At 40.3% G+C, this 13941-nt stretch overlaps 1 protein-coding gene across 1 annotated transcript in view; it reads right to left on the bottom strand.

The window, feature by feature from the left end:
- Positions 1–13164, bottom strand: part of PCSK1 (proprotein convertase subtilisin/kexin type 1) — a 42744-nt gene extending 29580 nt beyond the window's left edge. Inside the window, exons 1-5 of the mRNA XM_025992876.2 lie at positions 11027–13164; positions 8086–8190; positions 4782–4892; positions 2104–2250; positions 770–846 (exon numbers count right to left, since the gene is read on the bottom strand). Coding sequence (XP_025848661.1) covers positions 770–846; positions 2104–2250; positions 4782–4892; positions 8086–8190; positions 11027–11206 — 620 coding nt within the window. The 5' untranslated portion in view covers positions 11207–13164. The remainder of the gene's footprint in view (positions 1–769; positions 847–2103; positions 2251–4781; positions 4893–8085; positions 8191–11026) is intronic.
- Positions 13165–13941: the final 777 nt, after the last annotated feature.

The raw sequence follows: 13941 nt of genomic DNA, 5'->3' as shown, positions 1-13941 counted from the left end.
AAGATGACTTCTCACCTGGATTTGGGCACTTGAGAACATGTGGCTGGGAAAAAAAGGTTAAAGTCTCTTGCCTCTGGCTCTTTATTTGGCCTTTTGCTTTGCCAGTTCTGGCTCTTGGGCTTCCTCATCACATTGTGGTTGCTAGGGAGAATTATTTTAGGAGTCAGAAGATATTCTTTTTCTCCTCCCTTTAGCCTTACAATACTCAGCAGAAACTCTGAGAGAGATTGCTGACTAGTCCATTGTGCCCAGAAAATGTTTTGGATTTGAGGACCGGGCCTCAGAGTACATCTCTGTTGTCTGGTATCTGGCCATATTTTTCTGAGGGAACTGGTAAGCATGGCTGTGGCCACCAAAAGAAGTCATGAGGATTTGTCATCGTCATCTATTTTTATTTTCATAACTAACATCAAATAAGTGCTAATAGTAAGGATTCATAGAGGAATTGGGGTTAGAGAGGATGGGCTGGAGATTTTACTCTTTATGACCTAAACATTCTTTCTAAAGCTATAACTATTCAGTATCATTTGAGGAGAGCATTTCTTAATATAAGAAGAAAGTTTAATTGAAATATGGCTCCATAAGCTAAAAGAAACAAAAAGAGAAGCATTGGATTCTGTTTTAAAAGCAACAAAATATTGTGGTATGGATGGTGTGCATAAAAACTTTTCTAAGAGCTGAAATGCGGATCATATTTATAGTGTAATTTTCTCAAATAAGATAAAAGCATTTTAAAGTACATATTCCCCCCAAATCCACATTTACTCACTTGTTCTCATTTGTGGGATCATAACGGGGAAATGGATCATGGTCATTATCGTTAAAATCATAACTAGCCTCTGGATCCTAAAGAGACAATAGAAATAACCCTGTAGCATCATTTTTTTTAAAAAAAAGTAGCACTTCCCAAGCCTTCTACCCCTACCCCCTCTATCCTGGATTATAGCTCAAAAGTCTGCATTTCAGAGTGTCTGGCCCGGTTGCTGATCATTTATTATACCTATAAACCAGGCATAAATGATGTACACAGAAAAGTGAGCAAGCATCCAATTCTGGATGCTAATGTTACCAAAACCTATATAACTCTTTGAAACTCATAGGATATTAGAACCAGAAGGAATCAGAGTCTACTTAGTTCAACAATGTTATTTTTTAAGTGAGAAAACAGACTCAGAGAGGTTGAATGACTTAACTAAGATATAGAGATAGTTACTGACAGATACTCAACTCTCTTATGATTATAGGAGCAAATAGGTGACTGTGGGGTGGGGCTCAGATCCACAGTGATCTCCTTCAGCCTTCCCAGTTACACTAAATAAACATGTAATTTTATTAAAGAGAGTGTGCTTGAAATTTAAGACAAGTTTCTAGGTCCCACCTCCTTTTCCAAACAGATTGCTACACTTAAACATTTCCCACTTAGGAATTCTATTACCGCTATTGCCTCCTCTCTACATTTTCCATATCTTTCAGTAAGATTATTGAAAGATAATCTTTTTTTTTTCTTCCCTTTTCCTTTGCTCTTTAGCTGGGGAACTTTGAATGAATGGAAAGGATGAAAGACAAGGGACAATATTAAAGATGAAACACTGATCTAAAGACCTAAGATAATCATGTGCAAATTAACAGACAAGTAAGTAGTTTTCATTTACTTGTTTTCTTTTCTCAGCTTGCCATTGTTGCACTATGTGGTATACATTTTGAATTTGCACGATGTCAGAGATATTCACCTATAAAGGATGTGAGGAAGAAAACTATAAAAATGATCTCAGGCATTATTCCTGATTTGATGGCTTTAATGCCCCAAATACTGAATGATGTACAGTCTGAATGGCTTTTAATAATTCAGATGGTATAGGTGCCTCCCCATTTCCTCAACACAAATGCTTTTGTAAAATCCTTAGCTCCACTGAATGCTTTCAGTGCCCACTGATACAAAAAAGCTCATATATGCTTGCAGGAAGGTAAGGGAAGAGCAAAACCTTAGCCCTGATTCTCAGGGCCGGAATTAGAGCACTGTTCCATTTGAGCAAAGGAAATCCTTGTCTACGTGTCTGTGTAGACATCTCCCTAAGTTGCAGTCATGGGAGGGCCCAGACTCACATAATTGGCATAGATGTCTGTGTGATTCCACTCCAAGCCATCATCCAGTACTGTGATAACAACTCCTTTGCCTGTGATGCCTTTTTGCCAAACAGGTATCACATGAAGATCCAGCTTGGGCAGGGCTGCAGTTATCCTAGTATCTTGCTGGTAAAGGAAAACAAAGAATTGACAAAATCATGATTTACTTGTGCAAAATGAGAACTGAAACTCTAGTCTGAAGACCCATCTTTTTTTCCCCCTAGGTCACTCTACTTTTTAGAAGAAGGTGATTAGGTGAAATAAAAAACAAAGTTGATGGTAGGGCCAAGTGAATCATCAAAGTACTGTTCTTTTCCCAGTTGTTCCACTGGAAAATCACTTGAAAGGATGAATCACTCTGTGCCCCTTCTCATTGAGCTACATAGCTTCTAAGAAGTTTATCCCTAAGTTTCATTCATTTGTAATGATATGCTCAAGCTTTTTATCTACCAAAGTTCTATTTGATGTTCCATGTTCCCATCTCTCCCCAAATCCTGAGCCTCCCTTGCCATACTGAACTCACTTAATAATATCTGGTTCCCAGTCATTCATGGATGTTTTAATAACTTTTCTAAAAAAAAAATGCAGAAACTAGAATGCCCAGGAGGCTGCTGTCTCACTAGAACTTGAAATTTAATTGCCTATTTCTAAGTATGAGTGATTTTTTTTTTTCAAGTATGGGTGATTTAGAGAGCAGGTATCTATGAGAGGAGACCTGGAGGTTTCTTTTTTCAGATGAATTTTCTGATAGTTAAAGTGTATGGGACTATAAGGGAGAAGAGCTGGATAGCAAGGGAATAGAGAGATGAACACATTTCCAAGCATGTGAAAGAGATGCCTTAGAAAATTGTCAGGTTTCTGGAGAAAGGAACAGTAAGAAATTTATAAATAATAACAGTCAAAAGTGTCAATGAATAAATTTCCCCATGGCTGATTCTCCTCAGAAAGAAGTAGGGGGAAACTGTTCTTGGTTTTTTTTCTTTTTCTTTTTTTTAAAGATGTCTTCATTCGGGACCCCTAGGTGGCTCAGTCAGTTGAGCCTCTACCTTGGTCTCGGGTCAAGATCCCAGGGTCCTGGGATGGAGCCCCATGTCCCCAAGTCAGGCTCCCTGAGCAGCAGGGAGCCTGCTTCTTCCTTTCCCTCTGCCCCTCCCCCTGCTCCTGCTCACACTCTCAAAGAAATAAAACTTTTTAAAAAAGTTAAAAAAAAGATGTATTTATTCACTATATATATATATATATATATATATATATATATATATATATAGAGAGAGAGAGAGAGAGAGAGAGAGAGAGAGAGAGTGAGAACATGTGAGTAGGGGAAGGTGCAGAGACCGAGAATCTCCAAGCAGACTCCCCACTGAATGCAGAGCCCAACCTGGGGCCCATTCCACAACCCATAAGATCTTGACCTCAGCTGAAATCAAAAGTTGGGTGCTCAACCTACTGAGCTATCAAGGTGCCCCAGTAGGGGAAAACTCTTAAAAAAACTTACTAGCGCACCATGAAGCTAAATCACAGGAGGTTGGAACTACACATAGATATTTGGACAAAGCCAGAGAAGATTCCCATGTCAATTGCAAGAACAATCAATCACACAGTGTGATGGTTAAGAGTATGACCTCCAGAGCCATAAATAATGGCCCCACCACTGGTAAACAGATAACTCTGGTAAGTTACTAAACTTGCCTATGTCTCTGTTTCTTCAGCTTCTAAATGGGTATAATTATTGTATCTACAATATAATGTGAGAAATAAAGGAGTTAATTTATGTCAAACACGTAGAATAGTATTTGACATATATAGTCAATACACAAATGTTAATGAGTCTCTTCCACTGCAATGAGCAAGTATTGCCTAGGTTAAGAGAATATCAAGAGGAATTGATCCCTTTCCCATCCTTTATACAACAAAGATGTCTAAGCCTTAGCTTAGGATTGTCATGAAAACTTATCTTTTGTTATGTTCTGGACAAAACCCATTTCTATCAACAGGTATTACTGCCATGAGGCTTAATATTAAAATGGAAGGGAAAACACTCTGCAGGCCAGAAAGAGCACTTAAAATTTCTCTACTCAATGCCCACAGACCAATGAGGATTTGGTATCTTAAAAGTAAAGTAGTTTGCAAGTCTAGATATCTGCATGTAGATGTCTTTTGTCTCTCCTTGTGTTCCCTCCTTTAGCTTAGTTCAGAAATTCTCACTTCTTAGCATGTAAAAATTGCCATTCATTATATATATATTCATGAATACACACACACACACACACACACACACACACACACAGACATACTTAATCATGTTCACTGTACCCTTTGGGTGATTTAAAGGTTCTCAAGAGTAACTTTGACCAAATGTGATTTTTTCCATGATTGCTGTTGTGGAACTCTTAACTTGCAAGACATGATTCTTCTGCATTTACCTCAGATAAGCTTAAGAGAAGAAATTAACAATCTTTCCTCTCATAGCAACTAAAGAACTGTGGTTCAGACACTTCCACCTAATAAAACAGTTCCAGATCATGGAAGTTCCCATCAGCCCTAATCTCCAGGTAACATAGCCCTCTATTAAATTGCTTATCATTAAAAAAATCTATTTTCCAGATATAACAAAATAAATAGCTCAGGTCGTATACAGTCCTTCTGTAAGTACTTACCAAGTACCACTGCTGATTCCACATTGGATCATTGAAGAGATTTAGTGCTGAGTCTCTTAAAACTGAACGTTTACTTCTCTCCTTTTCATACTGTTGTTCAGCCCATATCACCTACAAGGAATTTTATGGCCAGAAAATCAGCAATAGTCACTTCTGTGTAACCGTCTTCCCTCTAACTGGCTCTAGTACCCTCCCCATCAGAGTTGAGGCAGCTCAAAAATGTTTTCGTTTGCAGACAAGCTGGCAGCTCAGTGAGAAGGGATTGCTCACTGGGGAGATGAATATTCCGTCTATTAGAGTAAACTGTACCTTTAGGGGGAGGAGAAGGAGTCAGTGAAGTGATGATTCCCTCAAATTATTTACACTATGATTCCAGTGGAAGTAAAAGTTAGCCTCCTTTCATCAGCAAATGGACCATAATACTGATTTTTTATTGAGGTCTTAGGGTTTTGTAGCTGAAAATTTGTCCATTTTCATGGAATGAGTCAACAAGCTAAGAGATTCAAGAGACTGCTGTTATGGTGCTCTTACAGTTTAATTTCTTTTTATTCACTTGCAAAAGGTAAAAATTGCAAATGTTATGCAAGACAAGAAAGGTGCTGTGTCTTTGCAGATCGGAAAACCTGCTCCTCTGTGCTTCAAGCTCCCGCTTAAGAGTATTTAATATAAGAAACAGATCCAGGGTGATGAATGAGTACTACTGACCATGCACACTTACCATTAATTTAGTCTTATGTATTATGCAAAGAGATCTGACAGTACAAAAATTACCTTTCCAACATTTATGGCATAATCCTATTATACTCGAGATCCTGAGAGGGTGAGGGACTACCTTGTCGTTATATTCATTATGAAACAATACCATGCTCTCATTTTGCTGGGCAACATGACTGTTTCCTACCCAAAACATATTCTCTCTGTTGTACACTTCATGACAGTTCAGTGTCTGGTGGGGTTAGTTAATTGTGAGAATACTCATGAGTCAGATCCAAAAATAAAAACTAAAAAATAATTTGTTGCTAAAGGATAAAACCATCCACTAAGACTGTCCTGAATTTTGAATCAGAATATCTATGGCAAACCTAATATAAATATTGGGAGGGACTTGAAAGCTAGACATTAATTGCTATAATTTACTTTTAAAGAACCTATATGTTCAAGCTTAATTGTTTTGGCTTAAAATACCTCAATGCTTAGAATATACTGCCTGTCATCTGAGTTAGTCTTTGGAAACTGGCTGCTAGGGAACAAGTACTAATCTTTGATAGAGAGTCTTTTACAGTTGGAGATTTCATTAACAGACTTGTAAAGATAGCCTATTGCTGCATTTCAGAAGGCTATTTTGAAAGAATATTATCCCCCATTTAAAAAAGAGCAATAAAGTGAAAATCAAAAGCAATTTTTAAAAAATGGAATAGAAGAAGAGGCACTCTTCCATCTGATCAGATAAACATTCAGTTGTTGGAAACAGTGTTCTGATTCATGTCATTAACTCCAAATCCCATGCTAATCTCTATAAGAGCAGACCAAATGGAATAGAGGAAATTAGTGGTATCTTTCTATTATATATAAAATAGGTACCATGTTCTTAATTGTAAATAATTCTTTCAATTTGGGAAGAGCAGTAAAGATCATCTAGTCCAACTTTCAACTGCTAGCTTCTATGGGTTCTAGGATTTTTCCTTAAAAAAAAGTTATCGTGGGGATAATTTTTCATAAGATTGTATAGACTCCTTTTTTTATGAAGTTAATTTGGAGATTAAATTCTTAGTCTTTCTTCATTATCATTTGAGATTTTTGCCCCAAAATCAACTATTAAAGAAATAGCTAAAGAATAGAACTGGGCCATCTGTTCACTTTAGTGAGATATTTGTAGTAATAATCACAGGTATGGCTCCACTGTGACCAATTTTCTTCTGTGAAGATGAGAAGGGAGGTCAGTTTGACTTCCTTGTGCATCAATGTCAGGCATACATTTAGGCAGACAAGGAAATCTCTTTCTTGTTTTGCTCAAGGACTAAGCCTAGCCAGAATCTTGGAAGTTGTCCTACTTTTTCAGAGCCCATGCAATGAGTCATCTGCTTTGGGATGGCAAAAGGAAGACTTTACTGGACAGGAACTTTTCAACCAATGTTGAGCCTCTGATTCAGTCTCACGTATCTAGCCATGAACTTGGGTAAAACCCCTGGGTGCATAGCAGCTCTGGTTCGCTGTCCGTGGTCCTGACTCAGCCTTCTTTGCCTAGGTGTGGTTGTTGTTTACCCAGGTCCGGTCATTCCCTACCCTGATACTTTGCCTTTTTATTCTTTCATTTAAAATTCCATCAGTTTCAGAACAAAGAAAATTGCAAATTATTTCACAGGGTTTGTAAATTCCATGTCCTTTCAATAGTTTTATCACCTTTCTGTCACTTATAGTTTCTTTATAGCAAGTTGAAAGGATGTATTCTATCTCTCATAATTCTCTGGAGTGTCCTAGGCAACAGAAATCATGATAACAGAAAACAGGCCAGCCAGGATAAATTTCTACCAGTATGGCACATTCTTGAGAAAAGGCAACATGCATACACAAATTTCAATACTCCCAATATGGTCACCATTTCTATTGTTATGTATGCTGATCTTGAAAACAGACTTCAAAAATCAATAGGTACGCTAGATGTACGTTCAAATTGTCCTCACACTATTTAGCTATATTCATTCTAGACATTTCCTGCTCTTGCCTAATCATTGAATATATATACAAACCAGGATAAAAAGATATCATATGCTTTCAGTGAAGCAATACAATACTTATAGAAACACTTGGCTCATGAAGACATGGATTTGAAACTTGCTCATAAACACTAATTCCCCATATAATGAAACCAAACCGAAATGGCAAGATATGTTTTCAGTTATTCTGAAATGTTTTTAAAATCCATGTTCATATGTAAAATTTCTTTGGCATCCTCCATTGGACATTAAAGTGCTCGGTAAATAACAGGCATATAATAAAAGGTTGTTAATTGATTATATTGGTAAACATTTTATTAGAGCTGCCATTAGTTTTCAATATTCATTTTCATGCTTTTAGACTGGATTTGTGAGCTAGTATTTTAAACATATTATATATATATAATATATATAAAACGATTAACTCAGCCTATCCAATCCAATCCAGTTATTATGTGCAGTGATAACCCTGTAGAAATAACAAACACTACAGATAATTGTGACCGCTAAAAAATAATCATATTTGCAAACTTTTTGCTCTTGTTGGAAATCATAAAGTAGATGTTTGAAAACAAATGCACAACACTTACACGATCATCATCAGATAACCTCTTAGTAATATGAAGGGCACTCCTTCGAGACCTTCGGGGATGGTTTTTATGTTTGAATAAGTAGTGATTTTCAAGTGATCCAATCTATAAAAGAAAAATATTAAAATAAAAACTTTCCAAAATAAGTATATATGGATTAGATTGTAACCCGAGTAACTTAGAGACAGGCAATTTTTATTAAGCCCATTCTTTAGGAGGAAGACACTGATAGACGCCTTCACTCTCTCGTGACTGTGTTGTGTGAGATGAGCTTACAATATCATCACTTTTGCTAATGGTATACTTGGGGGTTAGTGATACCTCTTTTTCACACATTTCAGAGGAACTACATTGGTTTTCCTGTGTAACAATACTGTGTAGGTACATTTCTTTAAAAAACTCTCTTTATCAAATTTATCCTATCAGAGAATAATTTGTGGAAAGCTGGCAAACCCTTTGGGTACTATATATGGCAGGGTTACCTTCAGCTAAAATAACTTCTTCTTGTTATAAAATATAGTCACTGAAATATAGTGACAATTGTTATAAGCTACCAGTAGAGACCATTTGACTTTCCACTAGTTCAAGGCGTTCTATACATGGAGTTGGGGAGAGGGAAGAGTAGCCATAAGAAAACATCACCAATGCTTAGCTCTTTCTCTGTTATCAACTGGTTTTGCTTCTGGTCACTTCTCTAATTCTATCTTTATCCCGAGGCCTTTGGGAGCTCAGGGTAATGATGCTAAATTACCGTAAACAACGGGAGAGATAAACAGAATCAAGAAAGCACTATCAGTATTTTCCAAAGAATTTTTATTTTAAAAATGTTTGTTAGTAATGTCATTTTAGCTGGAAATGGCTAGAAAAAAATCTATTCACGTGCAAATCATATGTAGATATAGATTTCCCCCCATTATTTCTTAAAGATTCCTGTGATCATTCCATCCCTTCTTTGAAGAGCCTACCAAGAATACTGATTTGTTTTTTGGTTTGGAATGTGTGATTTTGAAAATAATTCCCATAACGAATGGTGCAGGTTTGGATATATGTCTGGGGCTAACAGGTGAGAAGAGGAAAAAGGGATATTTTTGCTCTCTTACCCAGTCTTTTTCCACACAGTTACCAGTGCCATTCAGCTGCCCAAAAGACATAGGATCAAGTCCCCAGTTATTCCTGTATAGGATGGGCAAGATTTCCATGATGCCCACAGTAGCTACCAGTACAATTCCACCTACTGCTCACACTCTCCTTAGATCCCAACAGTTCGCTGCAGTTTCTTCTAAGCTGCTCTCTTTGAATCTTCCACCTGTCCCACAGTCTGTTTTCTATGCCCTGAGTGCCTTCTACCTCTCACAGTGTTCTCCTGGCAACCTTTGACTCTTCTTCCTGAACCCTGTGCAAATGTTTCCTCCACTTCGCTCTTTTTTTACTCCTCTCCAATTCTTGTCCCTCTTAAATCCCTCAATCAACAAATACTGAGATCCAGGTACAACTTCTATTACACCAATTACATGCAATTCCAGTTATTTGTTACTAAAAATCTCTCCTTTAGCTTCTTGATTCCTTGAAAGTTTCTTTTCCTCCTATTATTCCTCAGCCCCCAAAACAGAGCCTTGGTACAGAACAAAATCTAGGCAAAAGCAAAAAGTCTTGGTCTGCTACTGGGACGCGGGGACCGGCTTTTCTGCTGGGCATTTTAAAGACAATTTGGCTCATAAAATTAGAGAATGAAGCCTCTGGCAAGGAGAGGCGTATTCCCCAAGCGGATTCGATCTATGGAATCGCCAACGCCCACGCCGATTACTCATCCGTGACTTCAGCGGCATCTCTCCAACCACCTCCAGAAAAAAAAAAAAAAGAAAAGAAAAAAAACGCGCCAAAATGTTTTACAACTCCCTCCTCCCCCGCTTTGAGGCACACTTCCAAGGCAAGGGGCGAGGGCTTGATTCTGAGCCAAGGGAAAGGAAAGCTTAGTTTAAAAATCATACCCCCTGGGGTTTCTCCCGGAATCGCACACCTAAGCTGTCACTCTAGTAATGCCTTCCCCCCCTTCCCCCCGCCCCCCCAACTATCTATTAAACCAGCTCTCCCTAGCATAGGCAAGTTCTTATCAGAAACTGAAACCCTCGCCTTGGGGAAGCTATTAGGCATTTGGCTGAAGGATAGGAAAGAAAGAAAACCTTGCCCCCACAGTCATTTCTGCAGCTTGACCCTTCAGGCGGACTGACCCAGCGAAGTTGGGAAGCTCGGACTTTGCAAGTTCCCCGGGAAGACCCAAACCTCCCCGCTGAGGTGAGCAGAGTTGGTCCCGCGTGTCTCACCCACCTCTGCTCCCGCCGGCTCCCCAGGCTGCTCCGCGGGCCCCCAGCCTCTGGGTCCCGAGTCCCGGCCTCGGGCGCTCTTCCCATGCCCTGGGCGTGCCCGAAAGGCTGCGGGCGCACATCGCCAAGCCCGTTTGACCCCTTTGCATCAGGACTTGGATCTGATGCTGCCATATTGAAAAAAAAAAAAAAAAGGAAACAGCCGGCTCCTGACGCAGAGCCCAGCTGAGTCCCAGGGGACAGAGCGCAATGCCTCTCCCGGGGGCGCTCGGTTGGTAAGAGCTGCGTGCATCTCAAGTTCGGTGAACAAGCGTGGAGGGATTTTTTTTTTTCCTCCCAAACCACGCGGGAATGGATTTAAATGCCAAAGCGGACGACAGCAAGAATAAGCTCTCCCCAGCTGCAGCGGCTTCGTTCTGCCTGGCTGCTTCCAGCCCAAACAATAAATAATGCAAGCCTTCTTTCTCCAAGCGCGCCAGGGGCGAGAGCTGCAGAAGCTCCTGCTCTTCGCCCACTGGGCTCAGGAGAGTGCGACCTGGGGCTCCCACTTGGGAGATCGCGCTTCAGTCCCGCCGGTCCCCGTGGGCCCCAGAAAGTTTCTGGAAAGTGCAAACTCTTACCTGACCCAAAAGGTCATAGCCCAGCTCCTCGGCTATGGCCGAAGCTGCCTCCGGTCCCCCGGGGATCTCTGCCGCCCATTCATTCACAAACTGCCTCTTGGCTTTTACACTGTTCAATGCACACCAAGCGCAAAAGAGAGCGAAAGCAGTACACTGCAGAGTCCAGGCTCTTCGCTCCATGGCTCTCACGCTCGCTTGCACACAAGTCAGAAGGAGATGAGGGAAAAGAAGCAAGAGAAAGAAGCAAGCAAGGAGAAAAGCTAGAAACACTAGCCCTCTTCCCCCTCGGACTCTGGACCACTTCTCGCTCCCGGTGGCTCTGCAAAGAGATAGGAGGCGCGCGAGGAGAGGCTGGGCGGTGGCGAGCGCTCTTTGGTCTCGCGGCTGAGTGGAGCCCCAGCCCTTCCAAGCCGGAATGGAAATGAGTGTTTACACGTCAAATCGACGAAAGCCATCTCTTGACGTCAGATCTACCTGGACTAAGATCTGGATGGTATTCCCGGGGGGGTTGGAGAATCGGCTAAAATAAGCAGGGAAGGATTAGGGAAAGGAAGGAACCGTTTGCTGGGATCAGTTAAGTCTGCTCCCTGACTGTAAATTCTGTAGCCATGAGAAACACCTTCACTTCTCAAAGAGAAGTGCCCCTATTTGAATGTTACTACCAAGAAGCAAAGGCTGGGAGTTACAGTACACTTTGCCTCCCTTCTGTCCGTTTTTTAAAAAAATATTTACTTAATTATCTCACGGGTTGGGGGGGGGGCAGGAAAGGAAGGAGGTGAGTTCTTATAAGAGCCCTGTGGATATCAGCACCTGCTATGAAGAACAGGGGTCTTAAGTCTGAAATCGGACAGAGGTTGGTAGAGCAGAGAGGAGGGAAGCTTCTGTTGACCAGATTCTGATCTAAATTGCCTAGAAACATAAGCACATCAGGAAGGCATTGTTAAAGCCATACTTTTAAAAATGTATTCTTAACTAACATTTGAAACCACCTTAAAGGGGATTCCTGGTTGCCTCAGCGGTTTAGCGCCCGCCTTCAGCCCAGGGCGTGATCCTGGAGACCCAGGATCGAGTCCCACGTCGGGCTCCCTACATGGAGCTTGCTTCTCCCTCTGCCTGTGACTCTGCCTCTCTCTTTCTCTCTCTCTCTCTCTCTGTGTCTCTCATGAATAAATAAATCTTAAAAAAAAGAAACCACCTTAAAGAAAACAAGTTTAGTTCATTCTCTCCTCAGTTTCTCCACTCAGTAAAACAATATCTAAAATTCTATTCTAGATATTGCAAAACCTAGTATCACCCCCCCCCTTGCTGTGCTTATCAGGAAAATGATTAATCACATAATTTTTAATAGAAAGTTATTTTCTTTAACTGCCAACAGTGGGGTCTAGGGACCCATACACTGTTGTGTTAACTCAGGGAGAGAAAGAGCAGGTGAACTCTGAACTTTCTATTTTTTCTCAGTAGGGCTCTTCACTTTGGTTTTAAACTGAAGTTGTGCCATTACTTTTCCATAAAATGCTCAGTGTCACTTTGTGGGAGAGTTTTTTTTTCCCCCATGGAAAGAGAATAAGCGAGAATCTAAATACCACCCCCCCCGCACCTCTTACCCACCCCCACATGGACCCCAGAAATGAATTCAGTCTGCCTTGGCTGGCTGAGCCTCTCTGGGTCCTGAGGGATTTAACCTGCCTGGCAAAGCCCCGGGCGTAGTGTTCAGCACCGCGGAGTGGACAGCGCCCCGCGCGGCTGCGGCCAGGGCGGCCCTTCCCGCTGAGCCTCGACAAATTGAGGTCCTTGTGCAGCTCTCCAGAACCAAGCTGTTTCTCATTTGATCTGTCTTCCCCTCTTTAAATAGAAAAAAATAGGAAACTGACTGCAGGGGGGAAGTGTGGTTCGGTTCCTGATCGTGACTACTTACCTCAAGCTCCCAGGAGCGTGATGGACTCATCCCAAAAGTAGAATTGTGAAGCGTTAAATGTCTTGTCTGTGAAAGGTTTTTCTTCTCTTCTCTTTTCTTCTCTTCTCTTTTCTTTTCTCTTCTTCTTCTTTTTTTTTTTTTAAGCTCCCAACCACCGGGGGGCGCAGCCTATTATAAGAGAAAGAAGAAAAAGCATAAGATTGGAAAGAGGGCATATGAGACTGAGGAGAAAGGAAGCGATAAGACTAGGTGGAGGATGAGACTGAGTAGTGCTAATTCTTCATTTGCTTTCATGTTTTCAGAAATGTAGACTAGATCAATAATTTCTTTAAACATAAAACTTCTTAAAAATAAATGTTAATGTTAATAAGGCATGTGATCCAGTTAAGTGTATAATAATAATAATAATAATAATAATAATAATAATTGTAACTCTCACTTAAGGTGTTGTGGAATGGGCTCAGATTAATAGCTCTTCTATCCTGTAGATTCACATGTGTGAGTGTTGATGGCTGGGTGAGCTTTCTTTTTTTTCCCCTTCATGTTTCAGCTTGAGTTGTGGCCTCAAGCTCTCAAGCTCTCTAGGATATTTATTCTCACAGCTAACTGTGTGCTGGCAAGGCAAAAGAAACTCCTGGCACATATTTAATAAAGGTAAGTTTGGTTAGAGAAGGAATATATTTGCCTCTTTCTTATTATTGTTCAAGTAAATAGGGCTGGCAGAGTGTAGGGCAATGAGTGTCTCATTAGTGAAGCATTTGTGTTAAATGGTGCACCGTACAAACCTGGAGGAAATATTTGATTGATATGCCTCCTAGGATAAACTAAATTCTCATAGCAAAAGCAGAATATTGCCATCCAAACTATATATATATATATATATATATATATATATATATATATATATAATCTCAGTAACTTATTTGGAAATTGTCTCAATTTATCCTATGGACCTGATTTACTACAATTTCTGGGATGCAGAAGAAATGAACGTTTGCCA

The sequence above is a fragment of the Vulpes vulpes genome, chromosome 14, assembly GCF_048418805.1.
Source record: "Vulpes vulpes isolate BD-2025 chromosome 14, VulVul3, whole genome shotgun sequence".
NCBI classification, from domain to species: Eukaryota; Metazoa; Chordata; class Mammalia; order Carnivora; family Canidae; genus Vulpes; species Vulpes vulpes.
This window is presented reverse-complemented; position numbering and strand designations above follow the sequence as displayed.